Source organism: Ptychodera flava, unplaced genomic scaffold (assembly GCF_041260155.1).
Source record: "Ptychodera flava strain L36383 unplaced genomic scaffold, AS_Pfla_20210202 Scaffold_54__1_contigs__length_889265_pilon, whole genome shotgun sequence".
NCBI classification, from domain to species: Eukaryota; Metazoa; Hemichordata; class Enteropneusta; family Ptychoderidae; genus Ptychodera; species Ptychodera flava.
The window spans coordinates 434,510-458,917 of record NW_027248376.1 but is presented as its reverse complement, the minus strand read 5'-3'; the positions used below and the strand labels follow the sequence as shown (position 1 = coordinate 458,917).

At 34.7% G+C, this 24,408-nt stretch overlaps 1 protein-coding gene across 2 annotated transcripts; it reads left to right on the top strand.

The window, feature by feature from the left end:
• On the top strand, positions 1-22,167 carry LOC139128458 (tripartite motif-containing protein 2-like). Of its 2 annotated transcripts, XM_070694227.1 has the most exons (5): positions 1-89; positions 422-514; positions 2,637-3,014; positions 3,528-4,189; positions 20,847-22,167. In XM_070694227.1, the coding sequence occupies exons 1-4, from the start codon at positions 35-37 to the stop codon at positions 3,935-3,937; spliced, it is 936 nt and encodes a 311-aa protein (XP_070550328.1). In that variant the 5' UTR covers positions 1-34; the 3' UTR covers positions 3,938-4,189; positions 20,847-22,167. The 2 variants fall into 2 exon arrangements, with proteins under 2 accessions (XP_070550328.1, XP_070550327.1); XM_070694226.1 differs by lacking the exons at positions 1-89; positions 422-514; positions 2,637-3,014 and having other exon boundaries at positions 3,936-4,189.
• Positions 22,168-24,408: the final 2,241 nt, after the last annotated feature.

Genomic DNA, 24,408 nt, shown 5'->3' with positions numbered 1-24,408 from the left:
GGCCGGTAAGATTTCAGTTGATGTCGACAAGTCAATGGTATCAAATAGTCAGGATAAAACAGGAAAGGAAGAGGATAAAGTCAACACAGGTAAAAGCCGTGTTATGTTTCTTTAGATAGTGGTCAATACCCGTTAATTTTCGTGTGGAGCACAAGAAAATGCCTCAACAAAATCTAGCATATATCACTGTTTTATTCGATTGATTTCAACTATGTATGACGGCAACCGAAAAAGTCATTGTGCTTTCTAACAAATCGTACAAAAGAATATAACACCACTGAAATTTATATTGATGATAATATTAAAGTCAATTATCCAGTTCATTAGTATTCACCAGCGTGACATTGATTTTATCTGTAAGTTACATATATAGATGTCAAATACCGAATCGTAAACGTAATCACATTTGCTTGTTGAGCAGCTGAGCAAAGAGATAGAGAGCAATTTGGTGATGGAGATGGAGTCGACATATCAAGAGACAAGAATGTAATTAGTGGAAGAATACGACAGAAAGGTAAGGATATCGACAGATTAATATTGTTTGGTGCCGACACTTTCAAAGTTACTCTGAGATTTTGTTTAACAGCGTAGATTTATCGACATTAATCATTTCTCAATTATTTCAAATTGCCACACAACCTAAAATCATAGTAAAATATTACGTCCCATCCGTCAGTCTGAAGATTGCTAGAGATGCATTTAACTTAAGCAACACAACTTATTATACTGTACTTCAAGTGATATAATATATATATATATATATATATATATATATATATATATATATATATATATATAATATATATATATATATATATAATATGTAATATTATATATATATATATATATATATATATATATATATATATATAATATGTAATATATATATAGCTAGTTCAAAATAATTCCGAATACCAATGCACTTTGTCTGATTAGATAAACGGAAGCGTGGATTGTCAACTTTCTGCTCAATTAGCTTAACTAGTGTATATATGAATGTACTTGATTAGATTTGAGTGGTTAGACGTTCATATGTGTGCAACAAATATGATATTGTAATTTCACCCCAAATATGTCAATTCATTAAACAAGGATGCCTGTATGGAAACTAATAACAATTCTTTTCCAATACAAAACTAATTATATTGATGCATTTATGCATATTTGATTATCTAATATATGAATGTATTTGAGTAGATAAGGGTTGTTACAAGTACAAATGATAGAGGAAAACAACTTAGGGAGTGAATACAGGGTAAACATGGAAGTCTACAGAGACGAATCGAAGTAGATTTGATAAGGTCACACCCATATTTCAAGCTTCCAACTTGGGATCGGGAGGGTAATGTTTCAGATAATTAAGGCTATTGGGCATATCGGTCACAGTTTACACAATATTAGTTCTTGCCATTCGCTAACTGAATTTATGTACTAGATTTGATTCTGATCTGATGAGCCGTTTTTTTGAGATATCGGGCCAAGAGACAGACAGACAGACAGACAGGCAGACAGACAGACAGACAGACATACAGGCAGACACAGACAACAGGCAGACAGACAGACAGGCAGACAGACAGACAGACAGACATCCATCGCTGTGACATAAGCTCACATGTGTGAACACGTAAGCTAAAAATCCGTGAATTTCCCCTCCCAACCCTTCCTGTAATTACTGAAGGCTGCATAAACTCAATTTGAGGGTAGCTGATATATGTTGATGTGCCAAATGATGAATTCTACAGGCCACTTAGTCTAATTATATTCATGTCTCTCTCTATTCCGCTTCAAAGGACCAATACAGTGCGAAGTTTGTCTAATACAATCAATATTGTGACAATATTCCACCAATTTGGAAGTATTTTGATAACAGATGACATATGCTAGTACTATGTATCGGCCAATGCGTTTTTGAATACGCCGAATTGTCCTGACAAGGCAAAGCACGTACATGCACTGTTTGTTATGGCTTGATGAATATTTAGCAATAAAGCATACCCAGTGACGGTATACCACGAGATTTCGACCAGTCCACAACATATATGCACGAGCGATAGCGAGTGTATATATGAAGCGGACTTGTCAAAATCGAGTGGTATATCGTCGCTGGGTGTAATTTGTTGCTATTATATCATAATGTTAACAGTATATTGAAATTCTGGCGTGGAACGTCATAAACGGATTTTTGCTCAGGCTGAGAGCTCGCGCGTATGCCAGCCGTGGTATATCGCCAATATACCACGGTTCTTTTCGCGTCCCGCCATCGCTGTATTTGCACCATCAATATACTGGTATGATATAATAAGTAATATCTGCTTTCTACATCGTGATCGAGACTTGAAATTACACGTGTAGATCTTGTTTATAACGAAGCGAAATTAGAGTTGCAAACTACAAGTTCGTATATATTAACGTATATTCTTATAATCTGTATACTCTACAAAGTAAAGTCAGTGAATTCATTTGCATTTAACTAGTCTCAACAAAAGCTTTGCTGAGCATTGCTATCAGTATAGTTGCTGCGAAATAACTTGGTGGATTTAACAATTCTTACGATGCCATTGAACCGAATATTCCTGTTAGAACCGTGCTCAAAATAGAACAATAAAATTTAAGAGTTCTCTTATTGATCATGTCAGGTCAAATTGAAATAAAAGTGAGACCAGACGGTATTATTCCAAAGAGAGGTAAAAGTGTGAGGGAAGTTGCTGCTGCCTTCTACTCCAACAAACAAACAAAAGAAAATGCTGTACTGGTTGGGAAACAACTAGACCAACGCCATGAACATATGGAATTACATGATACACGTGAAGGAAGCATTTCTTACATCATGGATTGCCAGTCATCGGAAGCCTTGGAGTCTTTGATGGATGACTATTCAAGTGGAAGTCTCTACAGGATGGTGAAGAGTACATTCCTATCTGAGAGTCTGCTGGATGAAATTGGAGCTCTATACCTGTCATTGGGAGCATCGATAGACTATGAGGAGTATCTGCTATGTCAGGAGGAATTGGCAGGTATGTTCAAATGATAGATACGTCAAGTGTCTTCCTCATGCAACCACTGCGCAAGGGGCATTTGTCTAAATGTTATTTGGTAATTGGGTCTGTAGATAATTGCTACTGTTTAATTGTGCTAGTGCGTGTATGTGTGGACTCTTGTGATTTACTGCATACGTAAAGCTTTAGATGATGTGCCATTTAAATTCGCGTGACATTCAAAATATTAAAAACGATCTAAATCTATCGGATATTTGTTATTGATTTACGACTCGAAACCAGTGATCACTTAAACTTTGTTTATAAACAGTATTTTGTTGATCCTTCCTTTTGTCCGTGTGTATCGGCCTTCTGGTCTTGTCAAAGTTGTTAATATTAAAAAACCCGATCAGAAAATGTCAGGCCATGTAATTAGCCCTTGCAATCCTCTCTTTTGACTTTGAAGATTTTAAGAGTTCATCATGACATAGCATGAATTCAGTTATTAAAAAGTTGTTATCGTGTTTCATTGTAATTAACATCTGTATTCAGGTAAGGACATCTACCATCTGCCTATTGAAGTCATCGAAGAGATGAATGAGGAAATCAAATCAGACATTCTAAGAAAACAAGTCGATGTTACAATGAGACAACAAACAACAAGGCAGAAAGCTACAGACAGAGATATCCTAAGAGCAATGTCAGTGGAACAAGAGAGAGGTAGACAAACTGAACTTGATGAACTTATGAATGAATGGATCAAGATACGGACTGAATTACAACAACTGAATGCCTCTCATTCTGAATTGGTTTTTGATCGACAAGAGTTCGTCCGAAACACAGGGGCCATAATCAATGAAGTAGATGTTCCTGTAGGAATAAAGCAAGAATTAATGATGGTTTTCCAGAAGTTCTTGCCTTCATGTCGAGACAAGACCGCAAGTCTGATCAAAAGTTGGTGATAGAGGGCGATGTACTCATGGAGTATGTTGAGAACACCATTCATGACTTTGAAATTTCTACCAAAGGGAAACAAGACATAATAGAGCAATTCAGTAAGTTGGTAAGGGAAAAGTCAGGGAAGAAGACCGCCAAGGCCAGTTTGACTGCAAAACAAGAGGATCTACAAGAGCGTATCCAGGCAATCGTTGATGACGCTGACATTCCTGATGAACAGAAGGAAGTCTATCATCAGTTAAGGCAGGTCGAAACAGGTAGGTAGATCAATGTAGCAATGACATGTTTGGAAAAGTGAATCACTGTACCTTGCTCTATTCCTTCAATGTGGAAAAACGAAAAGAAACCTTAATACGGACACGTAGAGGAGAGCAGGTAGGAGAAAAATTGTCGATTAATGGGTCATGAAGCCTTTGGCTCGCGAGTCTTTAGTTCATTAAAATACATTTATATTTTGCTTGTGGCAGGTAAATTGAGTCAAAGGTTGTATTGAAGCTGTCCTACGGAGCAAATCAGTTTGTATTAAGCAGCGCAATAAATGCTGATATCATATTCATGTGTTTCAATATGTTTACTGCAACTAGACCAAGTAAAATGTTTATTAGGTGACTTCGAAACATAATTTGTAGAGATTTTTGCAAAGAAGCAAAACTGCAAATAAGTAAAAATTGAGTCCTTGGTTTTAAATGATAATATATCCTAGAAGCATTTGTATGTAGAGATAACTACACTCAGTGCTCTTATAATTATGTAGATGTTGGAAATCAAATACACGCCATAAAACATGAAGTATTTTTTTCTCAAATTTCATAATAAAACAAGACTCTATGTAATCACAGTAGCTGTGAGATCCTGTAAATTTACATTTATACAGTATTTTATGTTCAGTTTCGGAAAGAAAATTCACTGAAATAAAAAAGGAAGACATCGCAATAAAAACAAGCGACCTAGCGGCCGATATAGCTCCGCTGTGTTTATGTAGAGAATAACTATTTTTTACACATGTTGATGAAGAAGGTAGAAATCTTTGATAGCTCAATGCCGTGGCCAGAAAAAAGTGGCAAAAATAGCTGCAAAAATACACAATTGAAGATTTCATCATACTTTGAATATATCACATCGGATCATCCCTAAGAACATGTAAACCAAAGCTATCTGATGAGTAGTTTTTTTGAGAATACAATTTTCTGACCAAAAATGGCAACACTTGCCCCCAAAAATAAAAATTGCAGATTTCATCATAATTTCAAAAGATCAAATTTAGTTCATAACTTCATCTATAGAAACGGGTATACCAAATTTCGCTGTTAGACCAGTCTTTTTTGGAAACACATTTTTTGACCAAAAATGGAAAAAATTGCCCCACCAAAAATTCAAAATTGCAGATTTCATCATAATTTCAATAAATATCATTAAGTTCATCTATAGAAACTTGTATACCAAATTTCAAGGCTATCAGATGAGTAGTTTTGGAAATGCACATTTTTTAACTAAAAATGGCAAAAATTGCCCGAAAAATAAAAAATTGCAGATTCCATCAAAAATTCAATATATATTACTTTGCTCATCTGTAGAAACCTGTATACCAAATTTCAAAGCTATCAGACCGGTTCTTTTCAAGAAACACATTTTTGACCAAAAATGGCAAAAATTGCCCAAAATTACAAAATTGCAGATTTCATCATAATTTCAATATATATCATGTAGTTTATCTGTAGAAACCTGTATACCAAATTTCAAAGCTATCAGGTGAATAGTTTTGGAAATACACATTTTTGACCAAAAATGGCAAAAATTGCCCTAAAAATACAAAATTTCAGATTTCATCAGAAATCCAATATATATTACTCAGTTTATCTATAGAAACGTGAATACCAAATTTCAAAACTATTAAACCAGTACTTTTTGAGGAATACTTTTGACCAAACATGGCAAAATTGCCTAAAAATGCAAATTTGCATATTTCTGCACAATCTGAACAAATCTGAAATAGATCATTCCTAGGAACATATGTACTAAATATAAAAGCTATCTGACTGGTAGTTTTGAAGAAGATTTTTAAAGATTTTTTTACCAAAAATGACAAAAATGCCTTAAAAATGCAAATATGCAAATTTCACCACGATTTGAACAAATCTCACTGAAGTACCCTAAGTAAACTGCGTATCAATTTGAAAGCAATCGGACAAGCGGTTTCAGAGTAGAAGATTTTTTTACCAAAAACACCAAAAATTGCCCCAAAAATACAAATATGCAAATTTCACCAAGATTTGAACAAACTTAAGTGTTGTCACCCCAAGGGAACTGCATATAAAATTTTAAGGCAATTGGACTTGCTGTTTCAGAGGAGAAGGCAATTGTTGACGATGGACGACGACGGAAAATCAACCTATTTGATAAGCTCCGCGTTGGTGACAGGGGAGCTAATAAACAAAAGAAAGTTACTCTATAAGATACTTATTAACGTGACATAAAAACTAAGATTACCTTTTGTTCAAAATATTTTCTTACCACTTTCACATCATCAAAGTTCAAACATGGATTGACATGTTCACTGGCACCAAAATACACATCCAGCGAGAGGTGATTCTTCATTCCCAGTACTTTTTATACATGAGGTGATTCTAAGGTGTTTATACTAGACAGACAAACACGGAAATGCAGACAGACAGAGACATCTTTACCAATGCAGGTATGCATGCTTGTATGAATTACATACATACATACATACATACATACATACATACATACATACATACAATACATACATACATACATACATACATACATACATACATACATACATACATACATACATACATACATACAAACATACATACAAACATACATACATACATACATACATACATACATAAATGCATGCATGCATGCATACATGCATAACTGCACACTTACATACATACATACATACAATTAAACATACATATATACATAAATGCCTACATACATGATACATACCAGTACATACATACACACACACATACACATACATATATACATGCATGCAGGCATGCATGCATGCATTTAACATAAATATGTACATACATACATGATACATACATAGATACATAGATATATACATGCATGCATGCGTGCATGTATGTATGTGTGTATGTATTTATGTATGTATGTATGCATGTATTTTTGTATATATTTACAATATACGTACATACATACATACATACATACATACATACATACATGACATGGTACATTTTATAGAAATCTATAATCTCATAAATCCTATTTTCTGAGAGGCAAAATAAACTATTGCAGCAGTAATTCATTAATAAAGTCTAGTGTCACATATATTTAAAGAATATGAGCTTTTTTTATGATAATACAGAATGCAAATCTCTCCCACCATAAAAAAATTAGTTTTACATAAAACATCAAAAGTTCAGAACTATCATACAACTTTCTTACTGACATTGAAAGGATAACAGAATTTATTGCACGTAAATTTATACATACATATTTTAACTAATCAGAATAGTTCAGACTTTATCTTTACAGGAAATTTTGAAATTGAGAAAAACACAATAAATATGCTATATTTCATAAATTATCTTAACTGCATATGCAAGGGTCTAAGTTCTAACCCTAACAAAAATTATAATGCATTTGATATATTCACATGCTCCAGTAAATCTACACTAGGTTTGAGAGTGTACGGGAGCCCTGATAGCTAACAGTTCATCTTACATTCATGCAGCACAGAGAAATTCGTATTTTCAGACATGTACTGCAAATGATTTACAGAGAGAGAAGCTGTTACTCAGTAAGAATTGAGCAGAAAACAGAAAAAAAAAAACTTGGACAAAGAGAAACAAGGAAATCCAAAATGTGCTGTAAATGACAGTCCATCTGACATATTACATTACACATAGGACTATGTCACTTCATGATCACAGTACTGTACCAGTCACATCATTTCTACATCCTGTATGTTTACATGTGTTCAATTTCTTTACTCTCTATCATGGCATACATAGTCTCTTTGAAATTGAGAAGTAATCATCATATTTGACCATGTAAATTTATGTTCTTCAAAGATAGTGGTTTTCAGGTCACAAATGTACCCAACATTAGAACAATAAGAGTGGCATGTGAGTATGAGTGTCAAGATTTCTACAGAATTTCCATCCCTATCACTACAATTAGAGCCATCATGAGTGAAATGTTTATGCTTGTCAGTGTCTTGATCAGAACTTCCATTGCTATCAGTTTCTTAACTGGCATTTGTCATGGTTACCATCATCAACACTGCCCTCACAGTCCATTAGAATTTCAACTCCGGATATATCATTACAATTAAATCAGAATATCCATCACCATCAGTTTCAAACTGTGACAGCTGTGATACATTCTGTTGTCACCATCATCAATACTGCCCTCACAGTCCAAGTAGAATTCCACTGCAGATTCATCATTACAAGTCAATCAGAATATCCATCACTATCAGTTTCAAACTGTGACAGCTGTGATTCATTCTGTTGTCACCATCATCAATACTGCCCTCACAGTCCAAGTAGAATTCCACTGCAGATTCATCATTACAATTTAATCAGAATATCCATCACCATCAGTTTCAAAACTGTGACAGCTGTGATTCATTCTGTTGTCACCATCATCAATACTGCCCTCACAGTCCAAGTAGAATTCCACTGCAGATTCATCATTACAAGTCAATCAGAATATCCATCACCATCAGTTTCAAACTGTGACAGCTGTGATTCATTCTGTTGTCACCATCATCAATACTGCCCTCACAGTCCAAGTAGAATTCCACTGCAGATTCATCATTACAAGTCAATCAGAATATCCATCACCATCAGTTTCAAACTGTGACAGCTGTGATTCATTCTGTTGTCACCATCATCAATACTGCCCTCACAGTCCAAGTAGAATTCCACTGCAGATTCATCATTACAAGTCAATCAGAATATCCATCACCATCAGTTTCAAAACTGTGACAGCTGTGATTCATTCTGTTGTCACCATCATCAATACTGCCCTCACAGTCCAAGTAGAATTCCACTGTAGATTCATCATTACAAGTCAATCAGAATATCCATCACCATCAGTTTCAAACTGTGACAGCTGTGATTCATTCTGTTGTCACCATCATCAATACTGCCCTCACAGTCCAAGTAGAATTCCACTGCAGATTCATCATTACAAGTATAACTGTAAAAGATTATCTCACTGGAGTCATCTTCTCTGTACTGCTATCAGTCCTTATCACTTCCTGAAAGATATCAATGAAAATGTAGTTTACATAAAAGCTACCTTAACACAGTACTTGCAGTTTTATGAATGTAGAATTAAAAGTCTTCATGCAGTAAATTTTTGTCTCGATTTCTTCAAGAAAAATTATTTTTATAAAAAAGCATCGTTCCAAAAACTAAAATAAAATCTGTAAAATTACAGCCATTCAATTACAATGAAGTGTGTATTCCTGAGAGCCTACACTACACATTTGAAAACTGTGCTATCAGTACTTTTGTAGGGAAATTCCTTTTAAGTCCAATGAAAGACTCAAATGGGATTATTTTTAGTAATTAAGCAATTAATGCCACAATAGCTGTGAATGTGTAATAAACCAATTGTAAAATCTCAAGCGTGTTGGTATGGTCCAAATAGTGAGCAGTGATACCTCTGCACGTCCTTCCGTTAGCACGGTTATATGAACCAACTTTGGTTTGACAATAAAATTATGAAAAAATTACATAAAATCTGCAGCTATTATGAGTTTTCAGTTCTATTGCATAATTTTAATATTTTCAACAAAGCATATCTACAAAGTATTGTATGAACCCTATCATATTTGGGCAGTTTGATGATGGAAGCAATATCCAAATTTGATATTTAACTGGTGAGTGTTTTAAATTACATGATTTTTTGACAAAAGATTGAAAAAATAGCCCCAGTTAAATAGTTTCATTACAATTTGAACACATTCACGTTGAGTCTTCTCAAGTAGCATATGCAAAAAGAAGTCTGTTCTGTTCTATTGAACTTGAAGGATGATATATGAGTCAGACATTTTATTGAAATTAATTTTGACATAGGTATAGTATAGATGTATCTTACCTTGTGTTTACCAAGCAGAATTTGGTTAAAGAGCTTTGATCTTGATGTGTTAGCAGTATCAGTTGTTTATCAGTGTAGACACCAACCAGCGGGGCTGTATGTATGATGAAAGGAAAAATGCTGTGAGGAACTAGACTGATAATAGCAAACCATAAACTAAATTGTAAAATTTGAGCAAGTCTTACATTTGTATACTCATAATATTGACTATCATATACTGGTTCAGTAATGGTGTGTGTATATATATATATATATATATATATATATATATATATATATATATATATATATATATATATATATATATATATATATATATATATATACACACACACACACACAGAGCGTACATTGATTTTTTAAAATTGATTTTGAGCAGGGTGTCATTTGCACAGCGCCCTCTATAGAAGAAAAGTTGTTTGCTGAAAGCTGCATATCAGCCAACAATACAATCATGTACACCAGAGACTGAGAGTTCATTTAATAGGCATCTGTGAACATCAAAAGTGAACAACAGACTTGACTTTAGATTTTATTCACTTTGTCACTTGACACACAGCCAGGAATTACAGGGCATTCTGTAAACAGTATAGATACCATATTAACATGACTCAGCATTGTATTTACGAATTCTTCATTTAATTCCCCCTTATAACTGGTATAAATTCAAAAGTGAATGAGTAAGATCTGTAAAAGTGAAGAGTTGTAATTGTAAGCCCCCCCTACACAAAAGTAGCCCTGTACCTTTGTAGTGATAATGGATTAATGGATGATAATGGATTAATACTTAACAACAAATACACAAGTTTTTAATTACTATGAAACATGAGAATTAACAATTAACCCTTTTGAGCGCTAAGTCAGTTGTTTTTACCTTAGAAAAATATACTCATTTTTTTTTTAAATTTTGCCAAAACTTTGATGAAAAACTGTAGCCAATGAAATGTTACATCCATTTGGTCCAAAATTACAAAAATATTACAGAAATATTTAAAAAAATTGTTAAATGTTGAACTTAAATTTTGGTGGGAAATATTACAGCACTCAAAGGGTTAAAGGAAATCTATGATAAAAGATTTTCTGGGTTATCACTGATATATTCACACAGCTTACTATTGTAGGTATGGTTTGTTGCCTCAATATCTTTGATGCTAAGGGACCACTGGTCATTCTCATGGTTTAACTTCGGAGTCAAATTGGAAGTATAATTTTTGCCAAGTTAGGGAGCCCTAATCTTACAAAGAAGCACATCAAATGATAGCTGATAAAGTACAATTAAATAATATATCAAGATCTCAAAATTGATCATTTTGACAATATTGATGATTCTTTGCGCAGCTCGACTCATATCATTTTTCAGTAAATATACTGTTACTTTTTTAAGCGTGAGAAGCAGCCTTCCTGATGATCACTGCCGTGTTTATGCGTCAGATCACAGTGCAGTGATGTCACACTGTTGTGTACAATATGTTGACACGCTGCAATCAAAGTAAATGAAACCCTAAAACATCAGGAAGTGAAAGTGACAACAGACAGCAGTATACTTTGTATCTGGCATTCAGCAGGATTTCATCTCCTCTTGTTTCGTGCCAAAAAAGCCTACTTAACTGCTTTTTTGCGATATGCAAATTATTTTATTATTTATGACTATTGAATTAAATGTGGATATATATATATATATATATATATATATATATATATATTGGGAGTGTTAACAAGCTGAAAAGAGGCCACTTATAAAAGATGTTCAACCTTTGACCCTAATTTCCCTGTATTTCCCAACTCAACCATACAAAACAGTGGAGTTGGATTCAAACTATGGTAGTGTATGGGTTTAGTGTAGAGATCATAAAACTGAATACAGAACAAAACATAGGGCCAAAGTCCCTGAAGCTACTATAGACATGGATATAAAAATTAAGTATTTCATGACTGTGTGAAATTATCTCACTGAGGTCATCCTAGGGACCTGTTAACCAAATATTAAAGCTGTCTGACCACCAGTTTAAAAAAAATGACCCAACAGTCGACAGAGCTCTGCTGTGTATGTAGAGAATAACTTTTTGTGACACATGTATTGATGAAGAAGGTGGATATCTTTGTAGCTCATTTCAGGATGGCCTGACCAAAAATGGCAAAATTAGCTGCAAAAATACATAATTGAAGATTTCATCATAATTTCAATATATTACATTAAGATAAAGTCTAGGAACCTGTATACCAAATATCAAAGCCATCAGATGAGTAACTTTTGAGATTTTGACCAAACATGGCAAACATTACACCAAAAATACAAAATTTAAGATTTCATCAAATTTCGATATATCACACTAAAACAACCCCTAGGAACCTGTTTACCAAATATCAAAGGCATCAGACAAGCAGTTTTTGAGAAACACATTTTTTGACCAAAAATGGCAAAAATTGCACCAAAATTGCAAATTTGCAGATTTCATCATATATTCAATATATCATATTTAGTTCATTTGTAGACCTGTATACCAAATATCAAAGCTGTTTGATGAGCAGTTTTGATGAAATAAAGTTTTGACCAAAAATGACAAAAAAATTCCTTAAAAATACAGATTTGCATATTTCATCACAATTTGAACAAATCTAAGTTGGGTTACCCCTAGAGACCTGTACACCAAATAACAAAGCTGTCTGACCAGTGGTTATGAGAAAGAAGATTTTTTACAAAAAAACGCCTTTTTTGGCGCTTATTTGCATATTTTAACAATATCAGAAAATAAAAAATAAAGATTTCTCATAATCATATTTTTCATCTACACAACAAATATCAAATCAGTAAGTACTGCAATTCTCACAGTGTTTGATCTAGAGTGCGCCATTGCGCATTTTGCGCAAAATAATCAGCTATGGCGCTATTTTCACAGACCATGGCGCCATTTCAGGCGCAATAATTCAAGGCCGGCACCTGGTAATTTGTTTCCGCCTGGCCGCTATGTTTTACGCCCATCATGCTAGCTGCAACAACACGAGGATATACCGTAACGTGGTATATATTCAATCACGGCATTTTGCGACAATGACGTAAGTTGGCATGACGTCTTTGACGGGACGTGTGCAGAACACAGTTGCGAGTTCGCTGATCACTGCGTCTCACGTGACTTGACTAGACCAGCACGTAGTAAGACGCAGATACCGCAAAACCGCCATTTTGAAATGAGACAGTTTTTGGTCTCCCGGAAGTTGTTGATTGCGCATGCCCGCACATAGTGCATCATTTTTATCGCGTGCTTTTTAGTCTAGTCTGGTACCTGCCAATATTTCAAAACTTGTAAGAATGTTAATTAAATCCTCGATTAAATTCTAGCCACGTTCGCTGTTATAATTTTAGCTTTACTTCAAAGTAAAATTGAACAGCCAATGACAGCGCCCCATGATTCAACCAATCAGATTTCGTAATCCGATACATGGCGGTTTCCCGTTACCTGCCTCTTTGTGCTTGTCACTGAGGCGGGGACCAGCCAAAGTTGCGAGTGGAGTGATACGTACCGGCCGCAGCGTACTATGCATAGAATTCTATGCATAGTACGCGGCGGCCGGAACGTATCACTCCACTCGCAATTGTGGTGCAGAAGGCATGCGCCGCGCTACTATGCCGTGACTATATGTGTATCTTGAGTGATTTTCTGATAAAACCTTCGGATTGTCCCCTCACCCACGCCTGACGATGAAGGAGGTACAACGATGGAAGGGTCAGAAATTGACACACAGACTAATACTGCCGGTACGCAAACACAACCGCACTCCGCAGGTGAATAAAATTTTGGAATTTTACCGTTGACTTCGATATGTACTATGCAACTTGCAAGTCTGTAGATCAAATAGCAAGCAATACTTATACGGTATAACTATTTTACACGATGGAGTTCAAGTGGCCGGGACTGGTATTCAGTGCATTGTGGACGCTAATTTCTGACATTTCTTGGGTTGATCAAAATATCCGAGTGGCACAGAATAGTTATGTTTGTAAACTGGCTGCGAGTTTCCGAGGACAAGTCACTTGTTTATTTATTCGTTTGGCAGTGACTCGCATACCAGCGTGGTAGCCACGTGGGGTTTCCAGTCGTACAAAAACAGTTTAGATATTTCATATTTCCGTCATCAAACAAATAGAGAAGAGCGTGAGTGTGTTTTTTGTCTCAGTTTAATTTTTCTCTAGTATACGCAAATCTAGTATTTGACAGTTTTGATAATTTATTTTTTTCAACTTTTTTACTGTGAACCCCCAAATTTTATTATAGTCTTTTACTCTAAACTTGAAATTTTGAAGAAATATAAAATAAAGGACACTCTCAAATCTAAGTTTACTATTTCTCTGGATACCGAAATCTAGTATTTAACATTTTTATAGTTTATTTTTTTAATTTATTTACCCCCTCTTTTTATTTTATTCCTTTTACTCTTTACTTAAAATGAATTCAGAAATGGTACATGTTAGGGTAAAATCTTTATTAAAATCAGATTTGGCATTTCAGTGTTTACAGCTCAATCAAAAATAAATCATATTTTCTTCTTTCAGGTGAAGTGGCTGTCACAATGGCACTGGCTGTACTATGGACATGATGGATGGTACTGGTAGCTGATGGTACATGTCTGCAATAAAACATATGCATAATCATCAGTATTGAGTTGAGAAAATGGTCAAAATTTGGAAAAAAAAATGAATAAACGTGTTATTAAATGTTGACTCACCTGTACGTCTGTCTTTTTGTAGAGATCCTTCTTGTGGGTGAACTGCCAGTCACTGCAGTAACTTCATATTATTTGATTAAAGGGACAGTAGCTGTCACTTTTAATAGGCTGCTTTCAGTGTTTTTATTCTGAGTATCAAAATGTTTTTTTTGTAATTCTCAAAAATTCAAGTTTGTCAACAAAGTCTGTATATCCACTCTGTTTCTAGCAATATTTCTAGCAGTGTTATTGTTGACAATCGAATCTAAATTAGATTGTGAGCAATAAAGGTTTACTTTAAAACTAAAACATGTATAACTAAAACGTAGTTGACAAACTGATTGCTAGTGAAATAACTTGAAGCTCAATAGAAAACTGCCGTTGTTGAATGACACACAGAAAGAAAAATATCAATAGTTACAGCTACTGCAACTTTTTGTCAATTCCTTCAGCACACAGTGGAATCTGTCTTTGCAAATGTTGCCTGGCAACCCAATCTGTCCATTATAAGCCTTTTAAAAACAACTGATTGCAATTTTAATTTGATTAATAATTCCGGGGGACCACTTTTTATTCGCTCTTTGGGATCAACAAGGGCCCTCTTTAAAAATTGCAAGGGGCCCAGTATGGCCCCTTTTTTTGCCAATGGCCCCTTTTTTCCAAGGGAGTGGGCCCACAATGGCCCCTATTTTTTGAGTCCTAGATCAAACACTGTTCTCAAGATATTTGAGTGAACGGATGCCTCACAAACGGACATACATACATAACATACAGACTGACGCCGAACGCCGGACGGATACCCATCCCAATAGCTTCTAATTTTCTATAGACTATAGTCTACAGTAGCTAAAAACTAAATAAATTGCCATGAATCAGCTACTTACAATATAACTATTCAACTCTATATATCATCAATCTGTATTAATGTTAACAAATGTTTAAGTCAACACCTTTGCTGAGGTCAGAAGAACACCTATCACATCACTGTAGCTAGAAGTTTGTAATCAAGGTTACATATAGGTACATGGACCATTGTGCAATTCCAAGTATTTGCAAGAGTGGATCAAATAAGGGTCATATACTTACATACATTCATTTATGCAAACATAAATCCATACATCATATTACAGATACAAATAAAATTTAGAATATGGAGTGTACAATGATTTAACCCTTTGAGCACTGTAATATTCCCACCAAGTTTTAGGGCAACAATTTACTAGTTTTTGTGAATTTTTCTGTAATTGTTTTGATAATTTTGGACCAAACAGATATCAAATTTCATTGGCTACAGGTTTTTTTATCAAAATTTTGGCAAAAACCTGAAAAAAATTTGACCAGGGTTACATTTTATAAAGGTGACAAACATTGACTTTAGCGCTCAAAGGGTTAATAGATTTGCAGTATCGTACATCAAACTGCTGTTCTTGAGTTATTGTCTTTACTAGTTACATGTAAATTAGTAAACACCATGGACAGAAAATAAAGATGGACAATACTACTTCAACCCCAGTGTGCGAAATTAAGAGAAAATAGCTTCAGGTCTTAAGGACCTGCTCCAAGCCAAAGCTTCAGGTCCTTACAGAAAACTGCCGGTCCTCAGTATACAGTTGTTAACCCCCACCATTAAAGTCAACTTCTCCACCAATACTCCGCTTTTCTATGTTGTAATATTTAATTTTTCATGACCTTTTATTAATAGAGTCAGTATTACTAAGTATTCTCTCAAAAGGACTATTGTTCACATAGATTGCAGAATAGTGTAAGTGAATGATCATGAATCATTCATCTACATGATCTGGAATCTTAAAAGATCACAGCCCTCATCTTCCTCACTGTCATGCGCATACATTTATCAATGTTTTCCATCACGGCGGGGAGAAGGACTATGGGACTAACAGGAGAATTTGAAATTTTTTTCTAGTCATGTCAAGTCCCCCACTCTCGGTCTGTAAAATGGTGTCAAACACCCAGGGGCCGGGGAATACAGGCTCATGCACTGGCTACATGTGGCTGATGAAAGCGAGAAAATTTGTCTCTCAAGGGGAATGGTGTTCTCTACATTGCTGTGTACAATTGTACACTACACCAGGGCATGTGGTATTGTGATTTGAAAATGGTTGGCGAGCTGAAAATCACTTCTGAAATTAGCCAACGCGAGGGGCAGAAAGCGAGTGAATAACTTAGTACCCTGAAAACAATCATGAGTAAGGGGAGTGTATGAATAATTTTTTGGCAAACATTGATCACTATGTCTTTTTATTGTAATGTAAAACAGAAGGGAAAAAATACCTGGTTTATATTTTGAAACAGAAGGAAAAATACCTGGTTTATATTTTGATATGACGTATGGATTACTTTCAAAATTTTTCAAAAAATAAATATGCTTAAATGTGGCCTCTGTTGTATTCAATGAAGAAAAAAATGAAGTTATACTTTTAATTAAAAGGACAAGTATCGTAACTTTTTGTCGATTATAGAAATTGCAGACAACATGAATGGCACACGTCGCCACTCGCGGAAATGAATGCATATTTCCTGATCAAAAAGTTTTGCCTGAGCGATTGCTGAGAAGTTATTAAAATGACTCTGAAAAGTTTGACAGACACTCGATACTGCTGAAAACCATCGACACGATCGGTTAATGATACCATAAAATCTCAAAGACGTAATTTTTTGTGCGACATTTAGGCCTACAGCCCAGGATGACGGTGAGTTTTGCATGCACGTCGTAAAACGGTATACATCGAAACAATTTGAAGCCCTACTCTCGGCCTCTGAGAGTATACACGACGGATCATGCAACTCAACAAAATTGTTATGATAAGGTCACTTTGTTTTATAAAATGTACACTTGTTATCACGTCGATCATATATCGTGGTAACAGTCGGCCTTGTAAACTTTGGTTGAAGACCAACGAGCAATCAAGATGTTCTAGCGGTCCACAAACAAACGTAGCGAAACGTGAACTTGACTGTCGACTGCAGGTAGCACAATTGGGCTGTCGTGTAACATCTAGTCCTTGTGTCGGGCGTAGTTCAAAACAATAGAGGTAAAAAAAATACCTCCATGTTCAAAACCAAATATGTTTAGTCAACAGCACTGTTTTCGTATTAGGTTTTTGTCTTAAGCTCTTCTATGAACAGGTTATGTTTTGAACGCTTCATCGGAAAATCCAAGAAAACGGAGTCAATTTGATAAAATGAAGGGCTGTATTATGTACATTTGTATACATGCGTAATTCCGAACACTTAAAGTGTGGAACTAGTATGATACTGGGTGTTGTTATCATATGACACATATGCTAACATTACCAGCGTTACACTCACTAGACGAGTATTATCATTATATTGTTGCACCAAAATAAATCCATTCCATTGCTAGAATCTGCATGCACGGACACAATTCATACAGATCTGAATGTAATCAGCTACAACGTACTATGCGCGTCGATCGGAGGGATTAGGCCTAGACTCTTCATCAATGTAAAAAGTCGCAAGACAAAAAATTACTATCTTGCGACATTGTCAACCCCCTGCCCCGGTCTTGCATACCATAGAGATCGAAATCCCCACTACTAGGACACGAAGTGCGATCAATATCCCCTGTTGCCCCGCACTCCCACGGTGGAAAACATTGATAGGTGCATGACATTCAAGTCTGAATCACATGATTCAGAGTCAGTCACCATCTGCATCTGTTACAGGTCTTGACGGATAAATTTTCATCACTTATTCCAAATTTCAGTCGGTCATAAGGACCGACATGTTGCCGTAAACTTTCGGCCCGACGAGAAATCTGTCGGTCTCGGACCGTCGGACCGACGTTAATTTCGCACACTGCTACTTCAACCCACATCAACAATTAAACAAATTTGCAAATTATCATCAAAAAACATTCAAAATATTGCCTATTTGGTATATAGTCATTATGGATATTGATAATTATTGATACAATTCACAGGATAAAATGCGATGACACAGCAAAAGCTTCAGTAAAATTTCCACAGAATCCTACCATATTAAAATGAACCATTATTGAGCTACACAGCCTAATTACCTAAATTCATTAATTATGCAAAGTAATAATTACTACTGTACACAGATAAAATTCACTGAACAAACACAACGACATTGCTATAGCTTCAGTGATAGGTTAACAACATTGTAGCATATTTCACCAAATCCAGTGTTTCATCAAGAGGGGGATTGGAGGATCCCCCCTCTGTTGACATGTTGGCACCACAAGTAATTTGTTAGGGGGGACAAGCCCCCCCAATGAAATGCTCTCAGTCACACCTTAGAGATACAAGTAGAACACATGAACTGGTGAAATTCCCCCTAAATTTTCTGGTAAAGGGGAACATCCCCCCTTTTGATGCCATCCTGGATGAAACACTGCAAACCATAATTGAGCTACAGCCTAATTAAATAAAATTCATTAATTATGCAAATTACTAATTACTACAGATATAAAAATAACCAGACAAACATAATGACACTGCTATAGATTCAGTGACACGGCAACAACATTGTAAGATTATTACAGCAAACCATTATTGAGATATAGCCCAATTACCTAAATTCATTAATTATGCAAATTAATCATTATCATAAAGATAAAATTCACTGGACCAAAGGCAATGACATGGCCATGACTTCAGTGAAAATTCCACAAAATTCTAGCATATTGCACTGAACCGTTATTGAGATACAGCCTAATTACCTAAATTCATTAATTATGCAAATTAGTAATTATAAGACAGATAAAATTCACTGGACCAAAGGCAATGACATGGCCATGACTTCAGTGAAAATTCCACAAAATTCTAGCATATTGCACTGAACCATTATTGAGATACAGCCTAATTACCTAAATTCATTAATTATGCAAATTAGTCATTACTAGACAGATAAATTCACTGGACTAAAGGCAATGATATGCCATGACTACAGTGAAAATTCCACAAAATTCTAGCATATTGCACTGAACCATTATTGAGATATAGCCTAATTACCTAAATTCATTAATTATGCAAATTAATCATTATCATAAAGATAAAATTCACTGGACCAAAGGCAATGACATGGCCATGACTTCAGTGAAAATTCCACAAAATTCTAGCATATTGCACTGAACCATTATTGAGATACAGCCTAATTACCTAAATTCATTAATTATGCAAATTAGTCATTACTAGACAGATAAAATTCACTGGACTAAAGGCAATGATATGGCCATGACTACAATGAAAATTCCACAAATTCTAGCATATTGCACTGAACCATTATTGAGATATAGCCTAATTACCTAAATTCATTAATTATGCAAATTAATCATTACTCATAAAGATAAAATTCACTGGACCAAAGGCAATGACATGGCCATGACTTCAGTGAAAATTCCACAAAATTCTAGCATATTACACTGAACCATTATTGAGATACAGCCTAATTACCTAAATTCATTAATTATGCAAATAAGTAATTATCATAGAGATAAATTTCACTGGACCAAGGCAAATGGACATAACCATGACTTCAGTGAAAATTCCACAAAATATAGCATATTGCACTGAACCATTTTGAGATATAGCCTAATTACCTAAATTCATTAATTATGCAAATACGTAATTACCACACAGATAAAATTCCTGGACCGAATGCAATCACATGGCTATGGCTTAAGAAACAATTCCACAAAATTGTAGCATTTTACTCAAATCCATTATGGAGATAAAGCCTAATTACCTAAATTCATCAATTATGCAAATTACTTGATCAGAGCAATTTTTAATTATTACCTAAAATCTTAAGAATGTCAAAAATCATTGTCATTACTCAATTGAACAACTACTAGCATTTAAAAAGAGGTGAAAAAGTACAATTACCAGCCTGAACGATTTGTTTATCGGTAAAATTTAATTAATTATGCAAATTGGTAACATTTTTACCTTTTAAATTTTTTAATTAATGAGATTTTTTCAAGAAATTGTCACCTTCATGTCAAAAAATCATGTTTCAATGGCAGTGCTACTGTTTTATCAGCTGTTGACCTTTGACCTACATCTGCAAATTGTTACCTTACACCCAAAGGTACACCACTGTCCAACACTGTCAGGGTTTTATTGTCCAGAGATGGCAAGAAATCATCAGGAGAAGTCTTTAACCCATGGGGATTGACAATAAACAAGAATGGACATGTACTTGTCTGTGACTATGTACATGGCAGTGTGAAGACAGTAACAGCAGACACTGCACAGATTCTAACATCTGTCACAGTTCATGGCTTACCTCACAATTTCAAACCATACGACACAGCAATGGCAGACAATGGTGACTATTACACAGCGGATAGAGGCAACCAATGCATTGTAGTGAGTGATGCAAAGAGTGAAGTGAAACAAATAATAGCAATGGGTAAACTGAAATACCCCACTGGTGTATTTGTTGATAAAGACAGAAATGTTTTCATAGCAGACTACGATGCAGACTGTGTAATCAAATGTAATGGAGATGGGGACATTATTTCAAGACGACAACTCAGTAAGCCCTGGTCTCTGACCATGAATAGCAAATATCAACTCATAGTGTCATGTCCTGATGTAAAGTGTATCTATGTTTTGGACAGTAATCTTGAAATATTGAATCAATTTGGAAGTGATCACTTAGTGTATCCATGTGGAGTTACAGTTGACAATGCAGACAATATTTATGTGACAGATGGTAGGAAGATAGTGAAATTTGATAGACAGGGTGAATACCAGGAAACTGTAACTGTAGATGGATACCCTTACTACATTGCAGTGTTTACAGACGGTAGAATAGTTTATTCAGATCGCAGTGATTTCACTGTCAAGGTCATTTACAAGTAAGAAATCTGAGAAGACAGTCAATGCAAATATTGCAGCAATACAACTGTACAACTGAACAACCTACAAACACATCATCACCATGACTGACACAATTTTCCTGATTTTCTCATCAAAACTCAATATTTTCTCAGCCAAGTTTGGGTTAGAATTTCTCGTTATGATGTCAGGAAATGACTCCAAGTGGAATTGAAACCCTTGGATGAAATTTTGTATTTTTTTCAGAGTGAATTTTCTGTAAAATGTGAAGAAATTGTGATCCGCTTTGTTTTGATGCCATGAACAATGTCAATAATTTCATTTTTCTCAGAAACTATTCATAATTTCCTAGTCATGTTGGGGTTAGAATTTCTCATCTTGATGTAAGGAATCCAATAATGTAAAAATTACAGTCATTGGTTGAAATTTTGTATTATTTTCAGAGTCAACTTTTTGTAAAATGTGAAGAAATTGTGATCAGGTTTGTTTTGATGCAATTGTTTTGACACAGAGAATACAAATAATTTCATTTTTCTGAGAAATGTTCATAATTTCCTGGCCATGTTGGGGTTAGAATTTACCTCATGATGTGAAGAATTCAAAAACACAAAATTTCAGACATCAGTTGAAATTTTATAAATTTTTCAGAGTGATATTTTGAACACTGTAGAGAAATTGTGATCAAGTTTACTTTAATGCAACTGTTTTGACATGTAGAAAATACAAATAATTTCATTTTTCTGAGAAATGTTCATATTTTCCTGGCCATGTTGGGTTAGAATTTAACGTCTTGATGTAAAGAATTCAAAAATCATAATATTAAAGCCATCAGTTGAAGTTATCATGTTTTTATAAAGAGATATTTTGATATTTCTGCAGAATGTCCTGTGTTGACATGACTTCCATTCAACATTCAATCAAATTTTAACATGCTTTCCAGATTTTTGAGTTAATGTCCAGATTTTCCTGGTCATGTTTGGATTAGAATTTCACATTTTGATGTTAACAATTCATTAAATGGAGATCAAAGTGATCAGTTGCAATTTTCATATTTTTTTACAGAATACAATTGTGAATTATGTACAGCAGCATTGCAATGAGTTTTTATTCAAACACTGTAACATTCATCAAAGCATCGCTGTGAAATCTTCTCATATTTGTTTTGATTTCAAGAAAGAAACTCATCAGATCTTACCTGAACATTGTACATACTTTATGCTATTCATCCTGGTCAGGATAATTCCTTCCGATTTCTTGTAACATCGTCAGATTTATAAAATTCCAGGAGTAAATCCACAGATGACTTCACTGGCAACTGTCAGCTGTTAATGTTTTGACTGAAGGCGAACGCTTTACTCATTAGATAGCTTCCACAGTAAAAGGTAGTCCCAGAAAAAATATCAAAGTTCGAATTTGCAAACATAACACAGCTGGGTGTTATGTTATTGATTCAGAAACAGAAAAGAGACCTCAGTACCTTTGTAATTATTTCCGTTTTTGAAAAGGGTCTGTTTTTATGAGATGTACACCAGACCGACTCACATTAATGTAAAATCTTACGCTAGTTCATTAGCCCATGATAGGTGGCGCTATTTCAATTTCTGCCGTCAGGCTGGTCAGGTTGACGTTATGTCGGCTTCAGAACAGAGGTACACATAACAATTAGTATCCGTAATGGACTGTATTTCTGAGAGTTTGACAGTTTTATCGCAATTTAAAAAATATCGTGACAAGAGTGTATATATTAAGACATTTAATTGGATAGTAGACGTTTTCGCTTTTTTTTTTTTCAATTTACTATTTCCTTGTACGCTTTCCAAGTAAGCCTATTGTGTTGCACAGCTAGCTGTGTTCATTGTTTTGATCACAGTAGCCTATATGCATGCAGGATTGTCATTCAATGATGCAATCGAGAACTAAGATTTGTTATCACGTGTGTACCCGAAACACCATAGCTGCATGATGGTTAAATCAAGAAATATTGAAGACTTCGGTGATTTTTTTGTTTACTCGCTTTTTTCTTGCCACTTAGCCGTATACCTAATGCCATTTTTTTACACTATTTCTGGTCACTCTATCATAGATATAGATATTTTCAGATCATGATGTATTGTAGGATTAGTTTAAAAACTATTCAAAGTATTCAGAATTGTCCAAATATAACGACTCTTTTCAAAAAATAGTATGTTATTTCCGAATATTGTAGTTTTTGACTTGCATGTATTTTTCTGGGCTGTATTCTAAATCCAGCCTTTTATGTTTTCCTCGGCTGCGTTGCTATCGTAAATGATTTGATGAGGTGTTATCCATCGTGTTAAGAAGGTTTTGAATCTCGCATTTTATTTTTCGTTTTATTGTACTTTTAATTATGGTAATACGTATGGTTTTCACCAATATCTTTTTGTGGTTTATATGTCTCACAAGTCTAACGCAATTTTCTTTCATAATATTACTCGTGACTTAAGAATACGGTTATGTATTTAAAAGCATTGACAATGAAACCAACAGTTACATTTTATTATAATCGTCAGATATTTCAGAGCTGTATTTCTTCAAAACAATGTACTATTGTAACTTTCTGGATTTAAACTCATTTAATTGTTTCTTAAAGAACAGAACGCGTACGTCGTATCAATCAGCCATCGATACGCATAGAAACATGTTACTTGGTGTCAGTATTAATTGTTATCAAATTCTTTTTTTTCCTGTCAGGAGTTTGATGTTCATGGTGTTTTTTACACAAGTTCTGCATTTTAGGGAACACATACAGTAGCTTAATTTCTTGACTGAACTTCCCGATTAATCTG

Bases quoted from the DNA above. Each gene is read 5' to 3' on its own strand.
- LOC139128458 (XM_070694226.1), top strand. From the start codon at position 3,955: ATGGAGTATGTTGAGAACACCATTCATGACTTTGAAATTTCTACCAAA. The intron at 4,190-20,846 runs GTAGGTAGATCA...TTACACCCAAAG, and splicing joins GTTAAGGCAGGTCGAAACAG to GTACACCACTGTCCAACACT.